We start from the raw sequence: 27,548 nt of genomic DNA, 5'->3' as shown, positions 1-27,548 counted from the left end.
TCTTGACCATAGAGAATCCCCATGTCACCTTAATAATTTGTTGTTCATGCTCATGAGAATAGTTTTAGGAATTTTTGAAAATGAATATTTATAGTTTATGGATCACCTTAACACATTAATTTGCTCCTTTGTCCGTCATATAGAAAAGAACCCCTATTTAACTGAATATCAAAATAGAAATAGAAAAGAAAATCGAAGCCCACCAGATTTCTGTGGCTCTGAGCGCGCCTCCTCACCTCAAATATTTATAAGACATAAATCATGAAAAAAACAGAAAAACCTCCAACACAAATTTCAGCAAAAAAACTCAAAGATTAACTTCTAATCAATGGCTGCTACCTCAGTTTCTGCTTCTCCTTTTCTTGGGAGCTGGGGTACAGGTGAAGACCACTCCTTGCTGCAGGCCAAGGCGGCCGGGCCCCCCCAACTCAGGGTGGCGGTACGGCCCCAGCCAATGATGGGGAGTGGAAGAGGCGGCATCTTTGCTCCGGCCGTCGTCGTCACAAGAAACATCATTGGAAAGAAGAGGTTCAACCAGCTTCGAGGCAAGGCCATTGCTCTTCACTCACAGGTAACCAAAATCCCAGCATTTTCTTGTCACTCAAAATACATTTCCAACCAATAGATTTTAACCTTTTTTTTATCTGTTCAGGTGATAACAGAATTTTGCAAATCGATAGGAGCTGACAGCAAGCAGCGGCAGGGGCTTATTCGGCTGGCCAAGAAGAACGGGGAGTGGCTTGGTTTTCTTGCTTGATTCGACTTATGCTTTCGTGTATGTATTCATACACATTCAAAACACAACTCTTTTCATGTGACGTGAATACCACTGTTTCATTTGCTCTTTCATGTATGAGCTGTTACATGTTTTCCTAATATTCAAAATTTATAGTAGTAAAAAGTTTTACAACAATCTGCTCATCACAATACATGTAGAATGAAAATGAAAATATCTTTCACAGGTGATTCAATATGGCAATATACCAATTCATAATATAACAGATAGACTGAGAGACAAAACACCAGTAATTCACTAGAAAGAGAGCATCGCAGCTCTCGGTTAAGTTTGGGAACTTAAGCAGTAGCATGATTCGATAACATCATAGGCTCTTGCTTCACACTTGGTATCGACTTCTTGGTGCTCTACTTTCTCTTCTAGAATCATCCTGTAGTAACCCAAAAAGGATTAGAACGTTAGGAAAATGAGGCATCCAAGTGTACAATACTCATGAAGAGAGAATAAAACGCACATGAAAGCCGTATGAGATCTTGTCAGTGGTATCAATCACTTCCTTCCACTTCCTTCCAATGGCCATCTGCGTGGCAAAGATGAAAAATAATTTCAATAAATGCCTGAAGCTTCTATCACTGCAAGGGCTTGATATATTTCCACTCCTACAGTTCTGCTAGCATTTTTATAAAATAATAATTTTAATTTTTAATAGTATAAATGGCCTGGAAAGTTAGTGTCCTTGATGTCCAACCACATGGACATATATAAAGAACACTGTTGAATGACTAAACCAAATCAATTCTATGGAAATGTGATTTTCAGCTTCAAGTAATGGTTATGGCTCACATGCTGGCATTTGCTCCTTTACTTCATGCCTATCATAATTTGGCCCCCGACCAAGGGGTTATCATTCAAAGTGCATAAGCTATGACAAATGAGATTTTACTCATCATGAATTCTGTTCTCTTTATCATCTAAAACCCATTTAATAAGTGCATCGACATGATTAGCTATCTAATGGAAATACCTGAGCTGCTTCATTGGCTGCGGTCTTGGTCCATAATGAGAGTTTATCTTGCTTTTGGCGCACACTGGCAACGACTCCACATATCTCATCAGCGTCATCAAACTGCTCTCCGATAAGAGCCATTAACTAACAAACAAAACCACAGAAAGAAATGTCAAATTGGAAACCCCATACATCCATCAATCGTTTTTTCATAATCATCTAGTTAGGTCTACTTGTAAAACACATAGTAACCAGAAGTGAAGGACAGCAATTTCTTACAGTTGAAAGCCACATGTTATCCAGATCAGTCTTTTTGTTGCTAGTCACAGTCCACTTGCCCCCATTAGCACACTCGGGGTCCTCCCATTTGGGCTCCACTCCAGCTTTAAATAAGTGAAAATCAGCATTTGCGGGGAACTTGCTAGGTCTAAATATCTGGTCGTATAAACTGCAAAAAAAACACCATTTCACGCGGAAGTCATAACCAATTGTCTTTCTGCAGATGACAAGAGAATACCCAAGGGCCTTCCCATCCCCCCACCCACAAATAGAAAAACAATGACAAGCTGCAAACTTCACAGCATTCCATCCATTACCTGTACCAAACTTCTATTAAGCAGCTTAAAACTAGTTATTGGCTTCAGCTATTTAGTAATGGAAAACAGCACAAATACGCAGGCCGGTTGAAAACAGAAGTTGCAAAAGATGTAAAAAGTGCAAAATACAGCAGTAAAATAAACCAAACTACAGAATCCAATTATAGTAGATACTACATTAAGTTCAATTCTTAGTTTGTTACACCATGATAAAAATTGCCCTGGTTAGGCACGCACAATCTCATTGAAACATATGAACCAATTTGGGCTCAGATAATGAATAATGACGCACCAGAAAGGCTCACTTTAATGTTTTTGCATACATGGGAACCAGACCAAGTTAAATGAGAATGAAACAAAGCTTGAGAAACCATCTGTTGGCTCAATTTGGTTAAGGCACACACCTAGCATTTTTGTGTGCTCCTTTCAGAACTATATATATATATATACTCCCTCCGTCCCACCCTAAGTACACATTTCCCCTTTTAGGATGTCCCACCCTAAATGACACATTTCTTAAAATAGAATCATCATTCTCTCTACTTTTTCTCACTCTTACTTTATTCTGTCCACTTAACTCACAAAATAACACTACATAAAATAACGAGCCGAAAAGGAACTGCTCCACTTAGGGTGGGTCGGAGGGAGTATATCATAAATTCATAATGCTAATAAATCTAAGTTTTGATGGACTTGGCACAGATGTTCAAAGCAGTCCTTCTTAGTGAGGAGAGAATGTAATATGTTGTGCATTATTGCAGAAGTCACTTGACTTGTTTGAGAAAATCCAGGATAGTTTTTAAGCTTTTAATATCAATAAAACAAGATAGAAGAAAAGTACAACTTTAAGTCCTTCTTCAGTGCCAATACTTGTATCTTTAAAACTCAAGACTCACAGTCGCAACCAAATCCAAAGCAATAGCAATCAAATTCCAACAAATACTGACAAAATTAACAAAAAAACAAGAACAAATAGGCGAGAACACATAAAATAAATTAAAGCAGCAAGCTTGTATATGTCAAATCGGAAATTATTAACACGGTAGCAAATAAAGGGAAGCAGCAAAGTTGTTCATCAAATCAAACATTTGGAGGCCTTAATCGGTACGTACCACCAGAATTCCTCGACGGTGTCGAATGTATATCCTTTGCGAAGAGAAGAGCCCCAGGCGGCGCCCTGCTTGGGCTTGGACTGGTTATCGAACCAAAAGGTCCACTTCCTCTCGAGCTTGTGCGGCTGCTTCTCCGCCACCTCAGAAGCCATTCCACCAAATCAAATCACCGATAAAAAAGGGTTGGGAAAAAAAGCGGAAGAGAGGAGACAGATATATTTGTCTAGTCAGACTAGAGTTGGATTTTAACAAGACTCGGGTTTATAAAATTAGATAATTATAGAGTAGAATAAATGCTTATTTTCGTGCTTAACATATTACGATTTTGCGATTTTAGTCCAAAATATTATCTTTTGAATTATTTGGTCCCTCACAAATAAAAACGGGTCATATTTAGTCCGAATTGGATGGTCTTGTTAAAATTTAACAGTCAACGAATCTTAATTGGATATTGACCGGATTAAGTTAATAAATTCGAATTTTAAATTTTTTTCAAAAAAATTCTAATTTTATTTGAAATTATTTTTAACAAAAGGAATTGCTTGTCATTTATTTTTAACCCAAAACAAAAAGATTATTGATTGCAATTCTTTGCAAAATCAAAAAACGCAAAAAGACCTTCTCTCCTGCAATGAGGAAGAGCTCAAGCTTCCTTTGAACAGATTCATCACTCTTTCTCTTATGTCTCACCTAACCTGCACCTCCAACCCCAGCAAGGGCTCCTCCTCCTCCTTCCCCTCACTTCCCACGCCCACTTCTCCAACTTCCCCGCCCTCTCACCGATGATTGAGGACGATACATACGCCACCCTCGAGGTCTCGTCCCCCTCGACGTCGGCTGATGAAGTTGATGACAACGCTGCACGACTCCCGACGCGGCGGTTCGGCAGCGATGGCGAACACGAACTTCAACTACGAAGACAAGAGCCGACGCTCACTAGAAAGCACGAGTTGCTAACGACGGCAACCCAAAGAGGAGCAGGTGGAGGAGAGTTACAAGCGACAGTCGGCGACCTCGAGAGGGAAAAAGGAGAAGGGCGATGGAAGTTCTGGCGTCCCGGTTCGGGAATGGGGAAAAGAGAGAAAGAGGAATTGGATGAACTGAATGAGAGAGAGAGAGAGAGAGAGAGAGAGCGTGGGGATGAAGCGGGCGGCCCTAGTTCTTGTTTGGGTTAATTAGATATTAGACATTAATAAACCCTAATTATTAACTTAATTCAGTTAACATCCAATTAAGATTCGTTGACTGTTAAATTTTAATAGTGCCATCCAATTCGGACTAAATGTGACCCGTTTTTATTTTTGAGGGACCGAATAATTTAAAATATAATGTTTTGGACCAAAATCGTAAAATTGCAATATGTTAAGGACCAAAATGAGCCTTTAGTCTATAGAGTCTTTATATTTTCAATTAAATTAAACTAAATTTATGTTCAATAAATTAATTAATTACTAATAAAAACATATGAACGATTTTTAATTTTTTTTAGAAATTCACATGCAATGTTGAGCTTGATTTGAAAATAATCATATAGTCTTAGATTTTAAAATGTTATACAAAAATTATTCTTTTACTAAATTAATGCAGAAGAGTTATATAATTTGAAGTACCCAATTTATTTTAAATGAATCAATGTTTATGATGTGATTTTTAATACTATAAAATATCTAAAATATTCAATTATATACACGTACATTTATCGATATGATATAGGTTAACAAAAAATAATTGGAAAGTGATTTTTTAGAAAATGGTGTTTGGACACAATGTCCCTCTCTATTCCATAATGTCCAAATTTTATGGATCAATTATTCTATTCTTTAATTCAAAAATATAATTAATAAAAAAATATTAATGAATTACATTACGAATTCCTATAATATTACTTACATAATTTAAATTCTTAAATTTCAAAATTGGATAATTTTAAAATTCTAAAAATTTTAAACTACATAATTTAAATCCTAAAAATTAAAAATGACATCGTTCATGTCCTAAAAATTGAAAACTACTGTGGTGGGTGCTGCAGTATGACCGATATACCCAATTTACTTAAGAGGCTTCAATCATCTAGGCATGCACAACTTGTTGTTGTTGATTCATTCGGCTCGTATTGGTGTTGAGTGCATTCTACGATATCCAAATAAGGTTTTTGGACTAGGAAGGATAGGAGGGGGTGGAGAGGGAGGGGGGGCTTGTATTGGGGTTGGTAGCGGAAGCGTGCGTTCTAACGGATCACATAAATTCTGATCTATTTAGCAGATTATTTAGACAAATTTATATTCGAGTAATTCTCACATGTATCATGCTCATAACTTGAATTTAAACACGTTTTTCCACAAATAATACCTAAAACATGCTTACTACGGAGTAAGCCAATTTACCTCATTGATCCACTAAAGAATCAAAGATGGCTCGCGTCTTCTCCACGTGAAGATCTTGAGTACTAAACCACGGATCTTCTGACTGGTTCCTGGACTGTAATCTGATATTAGTGTGGGTTAATCTCATCAGAATACTAGGACTTAAATAAAGAAGACGGAAATCCTTTCTCCCGGAGGAGAAAAATTGTCCCCTATATGAAATAGGAGGGGGACGAAATTTTGATGGAAAATACAAGTTTATTTTCTGCCTCATTTATTCTCCTATTTATATTTAGTCACATATTAGGCCCAGTAAGGGATCTATGGAAGAATTTGAATATGGCCTCCCCAATTAGGTTTTTACTAATTAAATTGAACCCACAATTTAATATAAGCTTGTATTGGAATATTACGAGCAGACACTACAGAAGTAATATTGCACTGCCCATCCAAATCTGAAATTACAAGTATTCCGGGTTTCCATTTGTTTGTCATTAATTTACCGCGCTTAAGATAGAAACATCCATTAATTAATCAATGCCTGCTATGGACTTAATTAATTAACATATTATTAACTCCAAGAGTGGACTCAGCAAGAAACTCTTATTTATTATTCATAGAGTAATCAAACTCGAACTAGCTAGGTTCCGAAAAATAAAACCTTGTTTCGAGCTCCTCTTGTGGACGTTATCAAACGAGATTCACCTCGCGCACGATCAATATAATAGCAATCCTAGCACCGCTAGATATTAATCACCACTACCCAATATACCAAGATTCTTGGGTTGCGAAAAACCAGCACCTTTTGGTAAGTCAAAGTAGTGCATAATCAATACCGTATGCTCAATGCTAACGTACATTGATTAAGAAATTAATTATCAAGACATCGTCTTTCAGTAGATAGCATAAAGACTCATCTTGTCGTTAGATCTAATTCAGTGCTATACCACACCAATGTCATCTTATTTCAGTAAGACTTAGAAATATACGGACTGACATTGTAACCTTTCACGATAGGTAGTCTAGGGGGGCCGTATTCAACCTTTCACGATAAGGTAGACTGACATTGCAACCTTTCACGATAAGTGGACGACGCCCACAACCGGTCTACTAAAACAAAGACGTAGACTTTGTTATGTTGCTTATACATTTAAATATGCAATAGACATTCATTAAATGTAAAACATAACAACATTATGACAAAAATAATCTGTTTCATTCCTTTGAAAAATATCATATAGAGTTTTACAGTATTCAATCACTCGAAAGGTGATTTATAGTATACAAACTCTAACAGCTTGGGTTTGGCTCTGTCTTCCCATGCGGCTAGCTTCGCCGCCTTAGTCCCATTTCGCAGCGTGCTTACATTGCGCTGAACATTTCCAGCCGTTCGTTTTGCATTGTAGCTTTCAGTGACTCACTCCAAAACCCTCCTCCCGATTTGGTTGGTGCCAACAACCGGATCTTCCGAGGTGCCAACATACACCTTGAATAATTTATCCATCTCGGTTGGGCTGTTAGGAGTGCAGACGTTGAAATCCGGCAAATTGTCTCCTTCCTTGGGGGAGTTGCTGCCCTCTTGAAGTTAGGACAACAGTTGCATCGGGCGTAGTCGGACGTCTACCTGAATTGGCTTAGAGGGCGTTCTGCATGTTTGTCGAGTAAGGTCGGTGAAAAAAATTGATGAAAGATGATAAATTTTGGAATTAAAAATTTAAAAAGTAGGAAAAACAGTAAAAGATGGTAATATTTGGGGAAGTGGGATTTTTTTTTACGATTTTTTGGATTTTGAATTTTTTTTTAAACTCGTGTTTGCGAATGGGCGTCAATTAGAGCATCCACTACAGTAAAAAGTTGGATTCTTTTTATGGAATTGTTTTTAGTAATTGAAGTATTTAAATTTAACTATAAAATAAAAATAAATAAAAGTGTGTCTTAGCTAAGAGCACCATTGAAGGTATTGTGCCTTAGCTAAGAACAGAAAATAAAAAATGGATAAAAGTGGAGCCAGGCCCACAACCGTGCTCTTAGCTAATAGTACGGTTGTGGATGCTCTAATTGACGCCCATTCGCAGGCTGTCGAGTGGGCGTCACCGCCCACTCTTTTTGCAGCATGTCGCCTCGGGTGTGGTTCCGTTCCAGCCAGCGAAGCTCGCTTGCGCGGAACGTCCATTCTAGCGAGTGGCCCAACACCCATTTCGTTCCATTTCGCCCCAACCGCCAATGGGACGGCGGTGCTGGATGCATCAGCACCGTGTTGAGGGTGCTCTTACATCCGCTATAAGCTTTATCCAAATTCCATGAATCATATAATTGCACAAATTTCATCAATTAAATTCTTAAACGGAGCGCAAGATAAAATATGCATAATCCTCCGTAAATTCAAGAAAATTAGTCTAGAGATTAATATGTTTATGACACGATAATGCATATAATTTGTTATTGAAGCATACTAATCTTGATATATTAATAAAGCAAATGTATCGAATCCCTACAAATTAATGTGTTAATAATAGTACTCCCTCCGTCCCTATGTAGCTGAGTCGTATTCCTTTTAAGGTTGTCCCACTATAGTTGAGTCGTTATTTTTTTGGCAAAAAACAACTTCTATTCTCTTACTTTATTCTCTATTCATCTATCTGCCTTTTTCATTTCTATTTTAGGGCATCCACAATGGGACGCCCGATGCGTGCCATCGTCCGCGGGCGCCATCGTTCGCCCCATTGTGGGTGCCCGCCATCGTCCGTGGCCTACGCCCACGCCCGATGCATCGTCCGCGGTTGAAGCGCGGACGATGGCCTATCGTCCGCGCCATCGGGCGCCCCATTGCGGGATCGAGGGACGATGGTCGCGGACGATGCCACACGTTTTTTTATTTTTTTCTATTTAAACCACCGTGGCAGCTCACCAACGTCTGGTTGAAGACTATTTTGCCGATCAACCACGGTGGGGACCGACTGTTTTCCGCTGGTGGTTTAGAATGCCGCGTTACCTATTACCAACAAGACCATGCGCAACTCATGAACGACATGATTGAAGAAGTGTGGGCCCGTTACCGTCGTCGTTGAGTTTACATATTTTTTTAATTCGTATTGTAATGTATTAATTTTTATATATGAAATGAAGTTTTTTCCCAATTTTTTGTTATTTAAATATTCAAATAAAATAAAATGCATAGGGCACGCCATAGGGCGCGCCTTAGGACGCCCAATTGCAGGTGGGGGGTAGGAGGATAAAACTGTTAACGTGGCGCGCCATAGGACGCACCTTAGTGTTAGAGTTTGTATACTAGAAATCACCTTTCGAGTGATTGAATACTGTAAAAGTCTATAAGCTATTTTCCAATAAATAAAATAGACTATTTTTGTCATAATGTTGTTATGTTTTACATTTAATGGTTGTTTATTGCATATTTAAATGTATAAGAACGTAACAAAGTCTAAGTCTTTGTTCTAGTAGACCGGTTGTGGGTGTCGTCCAATTTAAGGTAACACGGTCAGTTTTGAACAAAGAAAAAGCAGAATTTCACAACCCAGATAGGCCTAGACTACCTATCGTGAAAGGTTGCAATGTCAGTCCGATTATTTCTAAGCCTTATTGAAATAAGATGATGTTGGTGTGGTATAGTACTGAATGGATCTAACAGCAAGACATGTCTTTATGCTATCTACTGAAAGACGAGGTCTTGATAATTAATTTCTTAATCAATGTACGTTAGCATTGAGCATACGATATTGAGTATCTACTACTTTGACTTACCAAAGGTGCGGGTTTTTCGTCACCCAACGATCCAGGTATATTGGGTAGTGGTGATCGTTATCTAGCGGTGCTAGGATTGCTATTACGTTGAATCGTGCGCGAGCAGAGTCTCGTTTGATAACATCCACGAGAGGAGCTCGAAACAAGGTTTTATTATTCTGAACCTAGCTAGTTGGAGTTTAATTACTCTATGAATAATAAATAAGCGTTTCTTGCTGAGTCCACTATTGAAGATTAAAATATGTTAATTAATTAAGTCCATAGCAGACATTAATTAATTAATTAATGGATGTTTCCATCTTAAGCACGGGAAATAAATTACTTACTTAAAAAGGAAACCCGGAATACTCGTAATTTCGGATTTGGAGAGGCAGTGCAATATTACTTCTGTAGTGGCTGCTTGTAATATTCCAATATAAGCTTATTTTAAATTGTGGGTTCAATTTAATTAGTAAAAAGCTAGTTGGGTGAGGCCTGATCCAAATTCTTCCTTAGATCCCTGACTAGGCCCAATATGTGACTTAATATAAATAGGAGAATAAAGGAGACAGAACAAGAGAGCAACGACAATAACAATAATTATTATTGCTAGAATTTTCGCCCCCCTCTAGAGAAAGAGAGAGTTCGAAAATTGCTTCCTCCGTGAGCAGAGTTCTGTCTTCGTTATTCAAGTCCTAGTACGCTGGTGAGATTTGCCCACACAAATATCAGTGTACAGTCCGGGACACCAGTCAGAAAATCCGAGGTCGAGTACTGAAGATCTTCACGTGGAGACGGAGCAAGCCATCATCGATTCTTGATTGAATCAATGAGGTAAACTAGCTAATTCCGTTGTAAGCATGTTTTAGGGATTTAATATGCTAAAGCATGTTTTAATTCAAGTTATGAGCATGATACATGTGTTAATTACGCGAATAGAATTTGTCTAAATAATCTGCTAAATAGGTCAAATTATGTGATCGGATTTTACGCACGCTTCCGCTGCCAACCCCTTCACTTAGGGCTCCCCATTGTGGATACCCTTATTATTCATTTACTTAACTTACTAACACAATTTTTTAAAATCTTGTGCCTAAAAGAAACGCCTCTATTAGAAGGGAGGAACGGAGGGAGTACTTCATACCATAACAAACGCAATATGTCGCAAATAATCACCACTATACTCTTTTGAGGAAGCCAATTAGTATAGTGGTGATTATTTGCAGTACACTCCTACAGTAATAAGGATTGCAGTACATTTTCATAAAAGTAAAAGAGGAAACTTTTAATTTTCATAACGTGAAAATAAAAGAGGAAACTTTTTATTTTGAGAGTTCAATTAGTGTTTGATAACGTGAGTTAAGTAAAAGAGGAAACTTTTTTTTCTTCATAAAAGTAGTCAATCAAATCAAAGATGATCATAATAATGCAGTACTAATATTTCAAGATATTAAAGTACTTAGCGTTTTCATCTTTTTGAGCATGTGTTAATTCGATATATTATGATTCAATGAACAATAAGTTGATGTGTCATCATCCCAATAAGAGCATCCGCACCGGTGTGCAGGACGGCGTCCGTCCGTCCCAGTGGCACGGCACCGCTGTCCGTCGCTGCGCTCTTGTCGCTGGCGCGGCGCTGCTCGATACATCGAGCACGTCCGTGCCAGCGAGCAGCCGACGTAGCGCGTTCTGATTGGCCAACGACATTTCCGTTGGAAATTCAATTTTTTTTAAAAAAATCGAAAATAATACCAAAAAATAAAAAAAAAAATATTTTCACAATCCCAAAAAAATGGCCGTTTTTTACCGTTTATCTGTAATTTTTTAATTTATTTTTATTTTTTAACTCCAAAATCATCTATAAATACACACATTCATCATCCATTTTTCACATCAAATCATCTCTCATTCATATTTTTTCATACAACTTATCTACACCTTCATCTCTTACTCAAACCCTCAAATGGATTTCACTCATCTCATTGCGGAAACGAAGCGCGAAGAACAAGAATACTATGAACAACATCGTGCCGCTTATGAAGACTATGTCGCGGCGAATACCCCCGCCCCTCCTCCTCAACCAACTAGATCAATTCGCCGCTACATCCATCGTGACCGGGAGGGAGCCAACGAAAGGCTCGCTGCCGACTATTTTTCTGACCAGCCGCGGTTTCCGGAAGATTACTTTCGGCGCCGTTTTCGCATGTCAAAGAGCTTGTTTATGCGTATTGTCAACACATTGGCCGGCCGTGTTGAATACTTTCAAACAAGTAGGCGCAGCCGGTCGACAAAGTCTCTCGCCGTTGCAGAAGTGTACGTGTGCCATCCGACAACTTGCTATTGGGCAAACTGCTGACCTCTTCAACAAGTATTTGCATGTCGGTGAGTCCACTGGAATCTTTTGCCTTAAAAATTTTTGCGAGGGCGTTCGTTCAGCTTTCGGTGATGAATTCCTTCGGGCACCCACCACCGATGATTGCCAATGGTTGTTTCGTCTTCACGAAACAGTCCATGGCTTTCCCGGTATGCTTAGTAGCATTGACTGCATGCATTGGAGGTGGAAGAATTGCCCGACTGCTTGGAGGGGGCAACACTTAAGTGGCCACAAAGGCGGAACCAACACTTATCCTTGAAGCGGTCGCCGACTACCGCCTATGGATTTGACATGCATATTTCGGTGTTGCCTGATCCAACAACGACTTGAACGTGCTCTATTCTTCGCCACTCTTCAATGATGTGTTGAATGGTGTAGCACCGGCAGTCGACTTCACCGTCAACGGAAATGTATACCACATGGGTTATTATCTCGCCGATGGTATCTACCCAAGGTGGTCGACTTTCGTGAAGATGCTCAGCAACCCGCAAGACCCGAGACGGGTTCTTTTTGCGCAGAGTCAAGAGTCCGCTCGGAAAGACGTCGAAAGAGCTTTTGGGGTCCTTCAAGCCCGATTCAACATTGTGAAGGCCCCGTCTCGGCTGTGGCACGTGAAAAATATCGCCGACATCATATACACGTGTATTATCTTACACAACATGATTATAGCCGACGAAGGACCGAGGGCGGCTAGCTTTTACGACGAGGATGAAGCCGGAAGCTCAACCGCGAGGTCTCCCCCACGCCGAGGTGTGCATACGACGGTGGGTGAGAGGATCGAAACAAGACACACAATGGGTGATACCCGAACCCATGTTGCGCTACAAGAAGACCTAATCAAACACATTTGAGTGAAATTCGACCACGAGTAGTGGGTTTTTAATTTTATGAATTTAATTATGTAATTTTTAATTTTTAGGATTTTAATTATGTACTTTTAAATTTTTAGAATTTTAATTATGTAATTTTTATTTTTTAGGACTTTAATTATGTAATTTTTAATTTTTTTGTGATTTGTAATATTATTTCGGTTATTTTTAATGAATTTTAATTTTGTGGAAATGTTTTTATTTAAATTGAATAATGGAATGGTGAAACCCTTGTGCTTGTCCTTACGGAAGAGCACGGAGGTGAGTTTTGAGTAAAGTGGGTCCGGGGCCATATCCGTGCTAGTTGGCAATTGCTCGGACGTGAATTCCCTAATTAGATTATGATCAACTCTACCAGAAGTCGGTAGTATTTCGATTACGGAACTCTTGAGTTCATCATATTTAGGTCGGCTGATTTGACAGCCTTCCCAATTTCGCAGAATTCGTGACATAAATAGCAATACTGTTGCGTGTTGCGATTTGCATGTGACGCTATTAAATTAAGCGTGGGGATTGTTCGCATTGATATTGAATTGCTTTTTCTGGCTTTGCAAGGAACAAGTATAGTTTAGAGAAGAGAAGAGCAGAGTGATGGCAGCCGTTGAAACTAATGGAAATCCGGCCTTGTCCACGGTGGCACCGCTTGCGCCGGTTACCAGCGAGCGCCCGGTGCGCACAGATCTCGAAACTTCCATTCCCAAGCCCTGTCAGTTATTTTCCCTCTTTCTCTTCCACCTCAATTATACTTCAATCTGTATATCAATTTTGTATCAATTGTCTATTTCTTAGTATGTAGTGCAATCATGTATGTGGATTTTGTAGTGTATAAGTGCGTCAGTGTTGCTGTAAATACTTGTGATTAAAAGCCATGACTAATCCTATCTGTTGTATGATGTATCTCATGATTAACCATCTCACCATTATCGACTAATTTAATTCTAGACAAATTCTATTGTGCCTTATCTAGCATCGCAGTCTTATCTTGTCTAACGAACTGAGCGGTGCCTTGGTGTTTTGGGAAATGTGAATTTAGATATGGTGAGAGGATTGGTTGCTCCAGATATGGAACACCCTGATGGAACTCCTGGGCATAGCCATGGTGATATGAGTCCCCTGCAGCAGCATGTTGCTTTCTTTGATCTAGACGGCAATGGTATCGTTTATCCATGGGAAACCTATGCTGGTAATTTTCATTCCTTCATTACTTAGTTTTCCATTGATGAGTGGAAATGATGTTTCTTTGTTCCCACTTCCTGATTATGATCAAACTTTTTTATTGATGATATTGGCATATTCAAGAACGAATATATTTGCATCTCCATTTTAACTTATAATATGAGAAAGCAACAACAGTTAGCATTATGGATGGACATTGACATTTATCTTTTTGTAGGATGCCGGAAAATTGGACTCAATTTCTTTATATCACTTTTCCTGGGTATTTTTGTCAATTTGTCAATGAGTTATCCTACACTCCCAGTAAGTATGACTGTTTTATATGCAGATCATCATCTTGAATATGTGTGGCATTGCTAGTATGATATGTAGTTGAGCACGCAACTGGTTTTTCGTGTTTAAATTGTTTTAAGTTCAACCCAATCAAAGCTTATGCTATTTGAAATCTCATGGTTTTGTTTCAAAATAATATCAAATGCTGATATGGCGAACTACCTTGTGTTATTTGCAAGGGCTGCATATAAATTTACTGAGTGAGATACTTAATTGTGCAGGGATGGCTTCCCTCTCCTCTATTCCCCATATACATAGCTAATATCCACAAGGCCAAACACGGAAGTGATTCTGAAACTTATGACACGGAAGGAAGGTACGCAATCAGTTGCCCTGCCTTTTTTAAACTGCGAAGCATGCATGATACCTAACAAGTAGTTCGATTCTCAGATACTCCCCTACGAAATTCGAGAGCATCTTTAGCAAGTATGGCAAAACATATCCCGATAAGCTTACATTCAGAGAAGTGTGGAACATGACGGAAGCCAACAGAAATGCCTTGGACTTCCTTGGATGGTAAGTGTCATTCAGATTTAAGATGCAATCACTTTTACTTCCTTCTTCTTTTCAATATCATTGCGTTTTTTTTTATGTTGCAGGATTTTAAGCAAAGTTGAATGGATTGTCCTCTACATTCTAGCTAGAGATCGAGAAGGTTTGCTGTCGAAAGAGGCCGTCAGGTGCTGCTTCGATGGCAGTTTGTTTGAGTACTTTGCCAGGATGCAAACGCAGGGTGACCAAAAGATGGAGTGAATGGAGTTACGGTTAGTATAGCATTTAAAATAATCAAGATAGTGGATATATGCTAGTCTCCTAGGTATTGTTATGTTCAGTGTGTATGCAATTGTGAGATTGAAGTAATGTTGTTTCTTTATATATAATACTCTTTTTTATTATGTGTTGCATATATGACACTGCTTAAAACTGTCTAGAACTATTCCTCAGATAGAAAAAGAACAGTTTTATTGAAGTTGCTAGAATTATTACATGATGATGATCAACATTAGTAAGAAGTGAAACAAGCTAGAGCATTCAATCGAAGATGTTAGGCAACGTAGTAGAGAGGATTAGGCAGCTTGAAGGTCCTTTGAGCAGTGGGAGGCCCTTGAATGCTGCTCCACTGGTTCCCTAATATGCCCCATATATGATAGCCACGACTCATCAACTGCTCCCTCACATCAGCCTTGAATTTTCCGATTTCCTTCTTCTCATCTTCCGCTCCTCTGCAATTGCAAACACTACATTAGGAAATGGAACCAGAGAGCACGCCTGGCCCTAAGCCTAGGCGAGGGGTACAGCCGAAAAGGAGAGAGATTCCAAACCTTAGTATGAGAGTTTTCCATCCATAAAAGCCAGCATTAACAAGATTATCAACTGTTGCAGATCTGAGAAACTCCCTTCTTGATGAAACCAAAATGATCTTTACTCCTTGCCCTTTCAACTCATTGTAGAACATCAACGAGTGCTCAAGCGCCGTAGCTTTGCCCTTCTTCATCCACTCCTCCATCGACGTCAAGTTCAGCTTCACGCCCCTGCAGCATAAATCTAGAATCAACACATGACATTATAGAAACTCCAAAAACTAGCTCTGCTTAGTTATCCTCACCCGAAGCCATGATTCATGTAGTAAGGGACGGTCGATAGGAGGGTGTCGTCAACATCAAAGATCCATGCATCAGCACCATCTTTCTTGAAGGCGCAGCTGTTGCTCACGTAGACCCTGCACTCATCTATCGTCCTCTCAGAGTCCACCTTGTATTGCGTTGATGTCATGTATTTTCCCATGTACTCCACGCACTCCTCTGGCACAACATCGAAATCCCGGATGTTGTGGAGCTCGACGTTCATCCTCCAGCTCTCACAGTAGTTCTTGAGGGTGATTTTGCAGCCATATTTGATTGCTTTCTGATCCAAGATGCTACATTCGCTTGCACATGATAGGCCTAACTGTATATAGCAGATGGCCAAGATAACTAGTAGATTTCTTGCCATTTGATGATACAACCTTATATGGGATTGCATTGTATTTATATGTGTGATGGCTTAGGAATCTAGCCTATGGGCATATTTCTTACCATTTCAATCTTAATTTATGTAAAAGCAACTTGACTTCCATGTTGAAATTAAAAAAAAAAACAAAATGCTCCACTCCTGTCCATAGCCAAAAAATTACAATAGTAGTGTTTTTTAATAAATGTAAAAAATCCCTGCACGTCGACCAGACTTCGGAGTCAGAACGCCAGGAAAGATGTGTAGTTTGCATAATTAATATAGGCATGTTGATGTGTCGTGTTCAGTGGTGTTTTAAAAACCGGATCAGACTGACTGATTGGACCGGTTCGGCCGTGAACCGATGGCTTTTCTGGTCCGGTTTGGCATCTAAGACCGTTAGACAATTGGGCTGTTTTGAACTGGTAAAACCGGGCGGTTCGGCTGGAAACCGCTAATCGGTTCGACCGGTTCCAGATTTAAAAACTGAAAAAAAAATTTGCTTTCACACTTTCAATCCCAGCTCCTACTAGAAGTAACTTTCAAGAGAACTTTGGCTTAAGAAAAGAGGCGGAAGTGATGTTATGCGATGGTGAAGAGAAGAAAGAGAGAGTGTTGAATGTGATATAATTGGACCAATTATCTAAATTAATTTAAACAAGTAAATGACTTCCCTTCCCCATACGTGAGTCAGACTCTTCATCTAACCTAATAATATGCCTAGCCTATATCTAAATCTAAAATAGTATTATAATAGTTGTTTGCATAATGGAGAATTAGTTGGTAAGTTTATTAAGTAATGTGTAGTTATTCAATTAAATAACGATATTTGATTATGTATATGAGTGCTTTTTCTATGCTGAAGTTATGACATAATTTTAAAATTAATATTTATGTATATGTTTTGTACAATGTTCTGGTTCAATAGATAGTTCGACCGATTGGACCAGTTGAACCGTGAACCGATAATCTTGTCAATTCGCTTACCGGTCCGATTTTTAAAACATTGGTGTTCAGTGTCAAAATAAATGGGACATATTCCAAAAATAAACATTTCTGAGTGGTGAGAAAGTTAATTATATTTACACTAAATAGTAGCATAAAACTATTAACGATATCAATTTACAAGGTAAAACATATCGCAAAATATACTATTTTCTCCAGCTTTCATTATATGTCCAACTAATTTGATCCGAACGGTTATAAAAAATGTAGAAAAAAGTGAGCGGAAAATATAAGAGAATATGAGTCTTATCTTTATATACGTTTTATATTAAGTGAGTAAAGTAAGGTAAAATAGTAAAAGTGTGAGTGCGACAATTAATAAAAGATATCCTAAACTGAAAAACTAGAATATACTATTTTTCAAATGTGTTAATATAATAACATGATCCTTTATTTTTAAATTTGTTGATTTCAACATTATACAACTTATTATCTCATTAGATTCATTATTATATCCCCTTTAATTTAATATTTTTTATAAAAAAAAATTTAAATCAAGAAAATTATGTTAAATTTAAAGCTTTGAAATACATTTTTGAAGAGAGAAAATGATTACTATGGTATATTCACTAATATCTGACTGAATAAATCTGAAAAAATAATTCTCTCTCTATAAATATATTAATAATTACTAAATCTTAATGTATAATTAAAGATCTAATTAGATCAATAAATTAATTGTCAAGATTAAATATCCCATATGTCATTTTATAGTATATTAGGCCTTTTTTTTTTTGGGGGGGGGGGTGCATATTAGTCAAACATAAAATTTTGGTTGATTAATTCAATTAAGCAAAATAAAAAATTAGGGATTAAAATAAGGATGTTTTGATTTGTTTTTCAAAAATATAACGTGGGAAAGTGGGTTGTTAGGGAGTATAAATTAGTAGATAATTACGATACGATACTTAAGTAAAGTCATTATAGTGCATTAATCAATTTACATATGCAGATACTTTCCATTGAAATGGTCATATTTTACATCATATACCTGTGTATATATGCTACAAAATGATACTCCATATAGGATATTTAATCTAGATGGTTAATTTATTGATCCAATAAATCATTATTTTGTCTTTGGTTATGCACACATATACTGATATAGGGATGAAATGTCTATAATGCAACCATAAATGGTCTCTTTAAAGTGTAACCATCCCCTTATATTCTATTATGACCGAAAATTTGAAAGATTGAGAGATCAGTGAAATTTAATACCCACTGTCTTTAAAAAGATTAAATTTTTGGTTGGCCTCATATTTTAAAGTAAAAGAGATGAAGAAAAAATGATCGTAGAAGTAGTGTTAGCAGATAATAAGGTCCACGTTATAAGTATAGTATAATTGGATTTCTAAAATTAGAAAGTTCATAACTTTCAGAAATTGATTAAAAAAGAAATAGTTCATATCTTCCAGCGATGGGGAGTAAGATAATATGAAAAGATTTAGATATATATGACCTCTATTAACTACCTTAGATAATAATTAGTACTATATAATTAATAAAATTAGAACAGAGTATTCGTGTATATATCTTTAATATACTTTGTTGACATTATGATAACTAAAAAAATTATGAAAATATGAAATAACAAAATTTATGATAAAAATATATTGCAGATTTTGTGTTGAGAAATTTTCATGTTATGCGTAAATTTGTATTACAATATACTATGCGAAAATATGACATTAATATATTTTTATATTAAAATAATAATTATAAAAAATTTCATGTGACATCTCCCGGATCATTAGATCTCGCAATCTAATGGGTACTAATATCCTAGTTGTTATTTAATTATATTCTTATGTATATATATTTGCAAGTAGTATGAGGAATATTTTTTAAAATAACATTACCATATACTCCATATATATATATATATATATATATATATATATATATATATATATATATATATATATATATATATATATATATATTTTATATATAATTGTGATCAAGATAGAACCATTCTTAAACGTAGAACCATTCTTAAACGTAGAACAAATGCCAAACGGAGGTCGTTAGATCTTTTAATCCAATGGTGTTGATTTGCACAGCAACTTCCCATTACAACCAAAACTATTATTAATGTGTGAATGCAGAGAAGTGAAAAAATAAAGCATGCATGGACTCTTCTTCGTTTCATTCATTCTTCCATCAACATGTGAGTTTTTTCACATGTTGAGTCCGGAATGTCGTGAAAAGATAGTCTAATATGTATGATTTTTAATCTTGACCGTCATTTTTTCCTCATCCAATGAATAAAATATGTAGAGTTCTAGGTTCTACACTTAAGAATGGTTCTATCGCAACCCATATATATATATATATATTGGCATTACTGCTATTTAAATGCCACAATGACTTACATATTAACAAAGACTTACTCATTATGAATAAACAACTAGGAATAAACATGCTAAATCGTGGGAAAGTGATTGAAATAGGAACATGCAATTCTAAGAACGTGGGAATTAATGGATGATAATGCATCCTAATTAATTTTTTTTAACTAATTCGGAGATCGGTCATAACTGTTTTGATGATATTTAAGGGAGGTCAATAACCCTACCCTATAAACGCAATTCTTCAAGAAGTTGGGCTTTATAATGTTGTGGCTGGCCCATCCTTGTCATTGGACTTTGGCAATGAGTTGAAGGTGAAGGAGTACTTTCAAAATCTTGGGCCCCCACTTTCGGCAATAGCCCGATTAAGAATTGCATCAACATTATTTGTTGAATTATTAGATTTTTGTTTCCTTATGGAATTTGGTGTAGGGAGATGGGGATGGATGTTGAAGTGGGAGAACGAATGTGGAAGGGAGAGACTTTACCGTTTTAGCTCGAGATATGAAAGGGAGACGACCACTTATTTTTATTCGTAATTTATTGGGATGGAAATCACGACTTAGCCCTGATGAATTTGGACGACGTGGTCTATTAAATCTGGTAAAGTGCATGATGGCGATATCTTCTGATATGTATGCTACCGATCATGCATCTTCAACATTATGTATGCATGCATTATAATACATAACATGATAATTGAAGATGAATGAAACAATGTTACTTATTGGCAGGACGAGCAAATGGTGGGTCTAGATCGACCATCGTAAATAATCCTCCAAGTCAAGGCACACCTCCGTAATTTCGAGAGGTTTCTAATCGGCGTGCTTCTATGCCCAAAAAATAAGTCCATGGTCGCTCCAAGCCTACCTCATCGAAGATATTTGGAACCGCACCAACAAATTTCATTCGTGAAATATACCTTTAATTTTTAATTTCTAGGACTTAGTAATTTTATTGAAGTAATTTCATAATTTATTTCTTATGCATTTTTGGTAATAAAAAGTCAAAATTAATTGATAATTAAAAAATTAAAAACTAAAAATTAAATGAGAGGAATATGATACCCATTTGTCCCACTAAAAATGAAACGTTTTTCTTTTTGGATTTTTTCTCACTAAAAATGAAACGTTTTATAAGATGAAAACACCATCATCTCTTCTTTTTCATCTCTTACCTTATTTTTCTCTTCATTAATTCATAAAACAACAACTACATAAAATCTCGTACAGATAAGCAAATGTTTCATATTTAATGAGATGGAGGGACTATATCGGAATTGTAATATGAGATTGAAATAAAGGGATGTAATTATATGAGTTATGACGGTGAACAGATGCGTGATTAGGAGGTACCTATTGTGGATTTTTCCTAAGAGTATTAGCAATGGATAGGCCAATCTCAAGGGCCTATCTTTTTTTTCATACGTTCACGTCAGCATTTTACTCACGGGACTATCTCTCTGCAATAGAAGGGCATATCTCACTTCCCATTTCATTTCCATATCTTCTCTCTTTGTATATTTTATTTTTAATTGTTGATATCAAATAACATGAGATAAAAACGTAAATAAAATTAAAGTTAAGAAAAATAAATTATAAAAATACCATACTTATTTTTTTTAAAAACATCCTACATTTAAAAATAATTTAAGCAAAAACAAACTAAAAAACACATAAAAACGTAGAAAAAGGAAGAAAAATGACTCAAGCATCGTCGTCGTCAGAATCCAGAATTATGCCGAAATTGTCGGAATTCATTTTCTAGAGAGAGGAAAAGAAGTATAGGGTGAGAATGAAGGGGTGAATGTAAAAGAATGGGGTATGAAGGTATCCAGAGATTTAAAATAATTATATAAAAAAATTACATGATAGGACCGATCACGGCCTATCACCACAATGGGGATATGGGATCGACCATGGCCGATTGATCGGGCAATTGGGGTGCAGGGGGAGGGCAGTTGATAGGCCCCTCTTCCACAATAGGGGCCGATGGGGGACCGACCATGAGCTAGGGTGATTAGCTCCCATTGCTAATGCTCTAACAAGCAAAAGTTTAAAGATGCGACTTATAATTAAACAAAAAAATTGAAAATTAGACTTGATTAAGAAAATTCTAGGAAATTCAAAGTCAAGTGTAATTTGGTCAAACATCTTAAACTATCACTCCACCAAAACCGAGATTCTTTAGAGCATCCACTACGTTGTTCCCCCACAATTCCTTAATCGTTCCTTAAACTACTATTTGCGGGCCCCACTGTACTTTTTAACTCCATTCCTTAACTAAGGAACGGAGCCTGCAACCCTCCGTTCCTTATCCGTTTCTTAACCGTTCCTTAAATTACTATTCATTCAATTTCATTTTTTTTTAATTTTTATTTCCAACCCAATTCAATTAAAACAAACACACTTCATTAAAAACACACAACATAAAAAAATTACAACTTAAAATTCTAAAAAATAAAAAACACACAATTAAAATCCTAAAAAATTAAACGTTGCATAAATTAAAATATAAATTTAAAGAAAATAAAAAAACTACTCCGCCGGCGAATCATCCCCCGAAGGCGGTTGAGGTGGAGGGGGAGTCGGAAGGCCAAGTTGTGTTGCCATATGCACAATTCCGTTCCACCAGGCTGCGTATTGGGAGGGCGAGAAGCGGGAACTGTCCGCCATTGTAGCGGTCATGTACACCGCCATAAGGGTGTTCGAGCCTCCCCCGAGCCCACCTGGCTTGATTCGCCTCGGCCCTTCCTCGCTCTAGCCGCCTTCGTCCCTTGCGGCCGACGGCGCGCACAGCTAGATCCCCCGTCATCGCCGGCCGTACCCACAAACTCCTGCGGTGTACCCTCTTGTCCGCCACTGCCCTCACCGGTGTCACCAGACGAGTATTGGCGACTCGCCGTGTGCTTCGTGCGCTTCGAGGTTGAGCCCGAGCTGGAGCGGACACCACCGGCCCACCGTTCCTCGTCCTTGACAGCTTGCCAAACATCAACAAATCTGAATTGTTTGCCGGTGTCCTGGTTGTAGGCGCGCAAAGCCGCCCTCAGAATGTCGACTCCCGAAAGCGGATCCGCTTTGGTAGTGCGCCGCTTCGGTCGAGTAGATGCCGCAGAATTTTTTGACCTGTTTGTCGACTCGGCCAAAGTGAGAGCGGAGCATTGTATATGTGCGCTTCCGGGAGCCTTTCGGCTTAATCTGGTGGTAGATCTCGGTGACCTTTTCCCAGAAGCGCTTGTGGGCTTGTTGATTCCCGACGATGGGATGGTACGAGACGGTGATCCAGGCATTGTACACCGCCATCGTTTCGTTGTTGCTGTACGGATGCCGGCCTAGATCCACCTCTTCTTCCTTCTCCTCCTCCTCCTCCTCCGACTCCATCCTGGAGCTTCCACCACCTCGGCCTCCTCCCCATCCTCCTCCTCGCCCGCCTCGGCCTCCTCCCAGAGTGGGTTCAATGGGGAAATCCTCCCGAATCTGGGATAATCCCTGCGAATACCGCGGGGCGGAGGGTCGAGCGTATGCATCCACGTCGAAAGTGAGTGGTTGGTACCCACCCGGCGTCGCCGAACCCGCCGTGCGTGGCGTCGACGAACCGGAACCACCAAGTGTGTTGTACATGGTATCCCAATCGGTAAACGTGTTGAGATCCCACCTGCCGGAGCCGCCACCGCCGGAGTTGCCGTCGCCGGACATTTTTTGATGAGATGTTAGATGAAAATTGGAGAGGAAATGAAGTTGATTTTAGGAAGAATAGATGTGTAGTCGTGTGTAAAATGAGGATGAATTAGGAGTATTTATAGAGTAAAAAAAATAAAAAAAAGAAAAAAACGGATATAAAACGGTAATATTACCGTTTACACATTTTTAATTTTTTTTTATAAATTTGAATTAAAAAAGATTTATTGCGTCATAAATGACGACGCCCACTCGCGGGCCGGCGAGTGGGCGTCACGCACGACGCAGGGGCGCGCCACGTCGTCGAAGCGCGTGGCGACGCAGGCCGTGTTGCGTCTCGCGACGACGGCACACGGCACGGCCTGGGCACGGAACACATGTCCGCAACGCGTCGCGCGCCCGTTTCGTTCCTCCGGCACGAAACGCGGAATACGTGCGGCGCGTGTTGTGGATGCGGGCGAAGCGCGTGGCGTCGCGCGCCCGTTTCGTTTCGTTACTTCCTTCCCAACAGATGCATCCACCATGCCCCACCCCAACAGAGGAATATTTTTTCTCCCGCTTTTAATTTTATGAATTTAAATTATTTGGCTCTCTTCTCATCATCTTCAAAATTCAAAAACTCAGACAAGGATAAAATTGTACAGGAAAGGAGTAAGTCAATTAAGAATAAAGCTATGCGGCCACATTATGGCCAGCCATAAATTAATTAAATAACAAAAAAAATTGATTTTTTTTCAAATTTTTGGTTTAATACTACTTGATTTTACTTTTATATCATCTTCATTATATGTTGCTCAACATGTTAGTGTTGCTCTTTCCTAGTTTTTGTTCAACTTATTACTACTGTCATTTCTTGATTGCTGTTCATCGTATACATTAATTCGTGATATTAATGTGTTTTACGTAATGAAATTCAAAGATAAGTATCAACTCACAAGTCCATTCACACACATATAAGTTTATATCGGTAATTCTAATTTTTTTATACATGTAAATGGACTAAATTAACTCTTTATGGCCGACCACATTATGACCATTTAGCATCACTAGTCAATTAATTATCAAAGGGATATTTCACATTAGTAGTCTAGCACACAACTCTTCTCGTGCACAGCTAAAAGGTATCCCTCTTCATTTGTGAAAGTTGTGAAACTGAAGCCTTCAGTAAAACATAAAGAGAAGCCTATTTCTACACTACTAAAAACCTACCTCTAGAGTGAAACCAAGCACTTCAATCTTTCCTCATTGTTAAATGAAATTGAAAACCCACATCGCCAACTTTCTCAAATTCCAGTCTTTTGACCTCCAGTAGAAACCAATAATCCACAAAAGAAGCATGATTTGTTCATCAAGATTGAGCTAATGGGGTTAACCAGAAACCCCTCAAGATTTATCCCTCTTCTTCTTCTCCTCATTTTAACCTCTCTTCAACTCATCCCTCCCTCCAAATCTGCACCTGATTTCAGCAGCATAGTGTACAAGGGGTGTGCAAAGCAGTCTTTTCCAGATCCAATAGGAGTGTATTCTCAAGCACTTTCCTCCTTGTACGGCACCCTTCTCACACAGTCCTCAAAGTCCAAGTTCTACAAGGCTTCAACTGGCAGTGGGCAGTCTTCAATCTCCGGCCTTTTCCAGTGCAGAGGTGATCTATCAAATCTTGATTGCTACACCTGTGTGAGCAGGCTGCCCATACTCATAGACAAGCTCTGTGGCAAGCCTATAGCAGCAAGAATGCAGCTTTATGGCTGCTACATGCTCTATGAGGTTGCTGGCTTTGCCCAGATTTCTGGGATGGAAATGCTGTATGAGAGCTGTAGTGGGGCTAATGGTGGTGGAGCTGGCTTTGAGCAGAAGAGGGATGCTGCTTTGAGTTCTCTTGAAAATGGGATGAGTGGTGGGTTTTTCACCACCAGTTATGAGGCTGTTTATGTGCTGGGGCAGTGTGAGGGTGATGTGGGGGCTTCTGACTGTGTGGAGTGTGTGAAAAATGCAGCCCAGAAAGCTCAGGTGAAATGTGGGAGCTCCATGTCTGCTCAAATTTATCTCCACAAGTGCTTCATTGGCTATAGCTATTATCCTAATGGGATCCCCAAGAAATCATCTCCTTCTTCTTCAGGTAGTAGTAGTACTATTTTTTGTTCGATTATGTTATTTAATTGATTGGTTCTTGGATTTGATTAATGCAAGATTGGATTTTTAATTTGATTATTGTAGGGGGAGGGCCTAATACAGGGAAGACAGTGGCTATCATTGTGGGAGGGGCAGCAGGAGTGGGGTTTTTGGTCATTTGCTTGCTCTTTGCAAGGGGTTTATTGAAGAAAAAAGATGGTATGGATTCTTGAATCATGTTTGAAATGGTGATGATTATGTGCTTTTTTTCCCACTAATGTTAATGCATTCATGTTTCACTTTGCAGATTACTAAGAACTCTGTATACACCACAATTGTTTGAGGGCAGAGCTGTTTTTGTCTTTGAAAATACACAAACTAGAAAACCACTGGTGGTGTTTGAGGGCAGAGCTCCGGGCAGGATTCCATTTTGGAATGCCGAAAAGACAAGTAGATCGTTGAGATCATCTACTTGTAGGCATTCCTTGTGGAATCTCGTCATGAAGTCGCTGATCTTTTCGTCGCGACCTTGACGTATAGAAAGCAGCTGAGCCGAAGTGATCCGGGCTTCCGCTTTCTGAAAGAACCTCCTGTGGAAAGCATCCATTAGATCTCGGTAAGATCTAATGCCGCCTTGGGGGAGGCTATCGAACCACCTTCTCGCGTTCCCGATAAGCAGCTCGGGGAACAGCTTGCACATATGGACCTCATTGAGACCCTGGTTCGCCATATTATATTGATAGCGTCCTAAGAAGTCATGAGGATCCACTAGCCCGTCATAAGTCATTGACGGTGTCCGGTAGTTCCGCGGCAAAGGAGTTCGGGTGATATCGTCCGAGAACGGAGTCTTTAATGCTCCGTACATGGCGAGCCCGACATCTCTTCGGTACGGAGGAGAGGGAGTTCTCCTGTGGTTCCGGTACCGAGGAGGAACAGGAACATGTCGGGGTTGAGGATTCTTCTTCCTGGAAGACACGGCACTACTGTGGTAGTGACTTTCATGTCTGGATGAGGAAGGAGAATCTACCGTTTTCGTCTTCGGCTGTTGGCTCTTTTGCAGGAAGGCTAAGAACTCATCCTGCTTCTCAGCCAAGAACAGCTTGACAGCCTCATTCAAATCAGGCTGCTGGGAAGACTCGGTGTGTGGACCTTTTGAGCGGCTTGTTCCTTCATCGTGAAAACTGGAAGTAGATGTCTCCCGAGGCTGTTTTCCGGACCTGCGGGCTGGACTAGCTTCCTCATGATTTTCACGAACGGTATTACGGGTAGTGTGTGATCTGGTATGCATTTTTCTGGGGTGGAAAAAGGGTCAAAAATTCGCTTTATCACAAATTTGGTTCTCTGTTTCCCACAGACGGCGCCAGTGATGGATCCGCGAATTTCTGATGTTAGTGAATGCTGGTAGAGAAAACAGATCACGACACAAAGAATTTACGTGGTTCGATTTACTGAAGTAAATCTACGTCCACGGGAAGAAGGGAGGGCAAGATTGTATTGCTTGATCTGTTTTCTACAGCTTACAATACAGACTTGCTATTTGCTATTTTATCTCTAGAGAGCTTAACCTTTTTCTATCTGATCTAAGTTCTATTTATACATTGAACTAAGATCGTGGCTTGCATCACCACTAATGATGGTTGTGGATGTCGTGGATGTCGTGGAGGTCCTGCATGTAGCGTAGGTCATGGCCTACGATCGTGGCCTGAGTTGACACCACGTGGTAGTGGGTGTGTTGGAAGTTGTGGAAATCCTGTATGGGTCCACTAACTCCTTGTTCGGTCGAATACTGAGACCGAACTGCATTGGTTGCCGATCTGAGAGTAGAGCTTGATGCCGACCTGAGAGCAGAACTTGATTGGTTGGCTTTTACCGAGCTGTAGGCTGAGGCCGAACTCTTACTGAGACCGAACTGCTTTGGTTGCCGATCTGAGAGTAGAGCTTGATGCCGACCTGAGAGCAGAGTTTGATTGGTTGGCTTTTACCGAGCTGTAGGCTGGGGCCGAACTCTTTGGTTGTGCCGAACTGAACTCTTTAGTCATGCCGGACTGGTACTCTTTAGTCATGCCGAACTGATACTCTTTCTTGGGCTTTAGGCTGATGGGCCGTCATTG

The 27,548-nt window shown here is 39.0% G+C and overlaps 5 protein-coding genes across 5 annotated transcripts; 3 read left to right on the top strand and 2 right to left on the bottom strand.

The window, feature by feature from the left end:
• The first annotated feature begins 267 nt into the window (after window positions 1–267).
• Window positions 268–913, top strand: LOC121775529 (protein PROTON GRADIENT REGULATION 5, chloroplastic-like). The gene is made up of 2 exons (XM_042172613.1): window positions 268–571; window positions 653–913. Exons 1-2 carry the CDS (start codon window positions 329–331, stop codon window positions 755–757), a joined length of 348 nt encoding a protein of 115 aa, XP_042028547.1. The 5' UTR covers window positions 268–328; the 3' UTR covers window positions 758–913.
• On the bottom strand, window positions 903–3,688 carry LOC121775528 (eukaryotic translation initiation factor-like). The gene is made up of 5 exons (XM_042172612.1): window positions 3,451–3,688; window positions 2,022–2,190; window positions 1,761–1,886; window positions 1,251–1,316; window positions 903–1,166 (listed from the first exon to the last, which is right to left on the bottom strand). Exons 1-5 carry the CDS (start codon window positions 3,600–3,602, stop codon window positions 1,116–1,118), a joined length of 564 nt encoding a protein of 187 aa, XP_042028546.1. The 5' UTR covers window positions 3,603–3,688; the 3' UTR covers window positions 903–1,115.
• Window positions 3,689–13,174: 9,486 nt separating this feature from the next.
• LOC121774109 (peroxygenase-like) lies at window positions 13,175–15,199 on the top strand. Its single transcript, XM_042171023.1, has 6 exons — window positions 13,175–13,500; window positions 13,828–13,977; window positions 14,188–14,273; window positions 14,525–14,619; window positions 14,694–14,819; window positions 14,903–15,199. Exons 1-6 carry the CDS (start codon window positions 13,386–13,388, stop codon window positions 15,054–15,056), a joined length of 726 nt encoding a protein of 241 aa, XP_042026957.1. The 5' UTR covers window positions 13,175–13,385; the 3' UTR covers window positions 15,057–15,199.
• Window positions 15,200–15,328: 129 nt separating this feature from the next.
• On the bottom strand, window positions 15,329–16,530 carry LOC121774108 (acid phosphatase 1-like). Its single transcript, XM_042171022.1, has 3 exons — window positions 15,910–16,530; window positions 15,626–15,835; window positions 15,329–15,526 (listed from the first exon to the last, which is right to left on the bottom strand). The coding sequence occupies exons 1-3, from the start codon at window positions 16,323–16,325 to the stop codon at window positions 15,349–15,351; spliced, it is 804 nt and encodes a 267-aa protein (XP_042026956.1). The 5' UTR covers window positions 16,326–16,530; the 3' UTR covers window positions 15,329–15,348.
• Window positions 16,531–24,437: 7,907 nt separating this feature from the next.
• On the top strand, window positions 24,438–25,953 carry LOC121773762 (plasmodesmata-located protein 3-like). The gene is made up of 3 exons (XM_042170682.1): window positions 24,438–25,444; window positions 25,543–25,656; window positions 25,745–25,953. The coding sequence occupies exons 1-3, from the start codon at window positions 24,691–24,693 to the stop codon at window positions 25,750–25,752; spliced, it is 876 nt and encodes a 291-aa protein (XP_042026616.1). The 5' UTR covers window positions 24,438–24,690; the 3' UTR covers window positions 25,753–25,953.
• Window positions 25,954–27,548: the final 1,595 nt, after the last annotated feature.

Source organism: Salvia splendens, chromosome 17 (genome assembly GCF_004379255.2).
Source record: "Salvia splendens isolate huo1 chromosome 17, SspV2, whole genome shotgun sequence".
NCBI lineage: Eukaryota > Viridiplantae > Streptophyta > Magnoliopsida > Lamiales > Lamiaceae > Salvia > Salvia splendens.
Note: the sequence above shows the minus strand (reverse complement) of the source record. Positions and strands in the feature narration are given on the sequence as shown.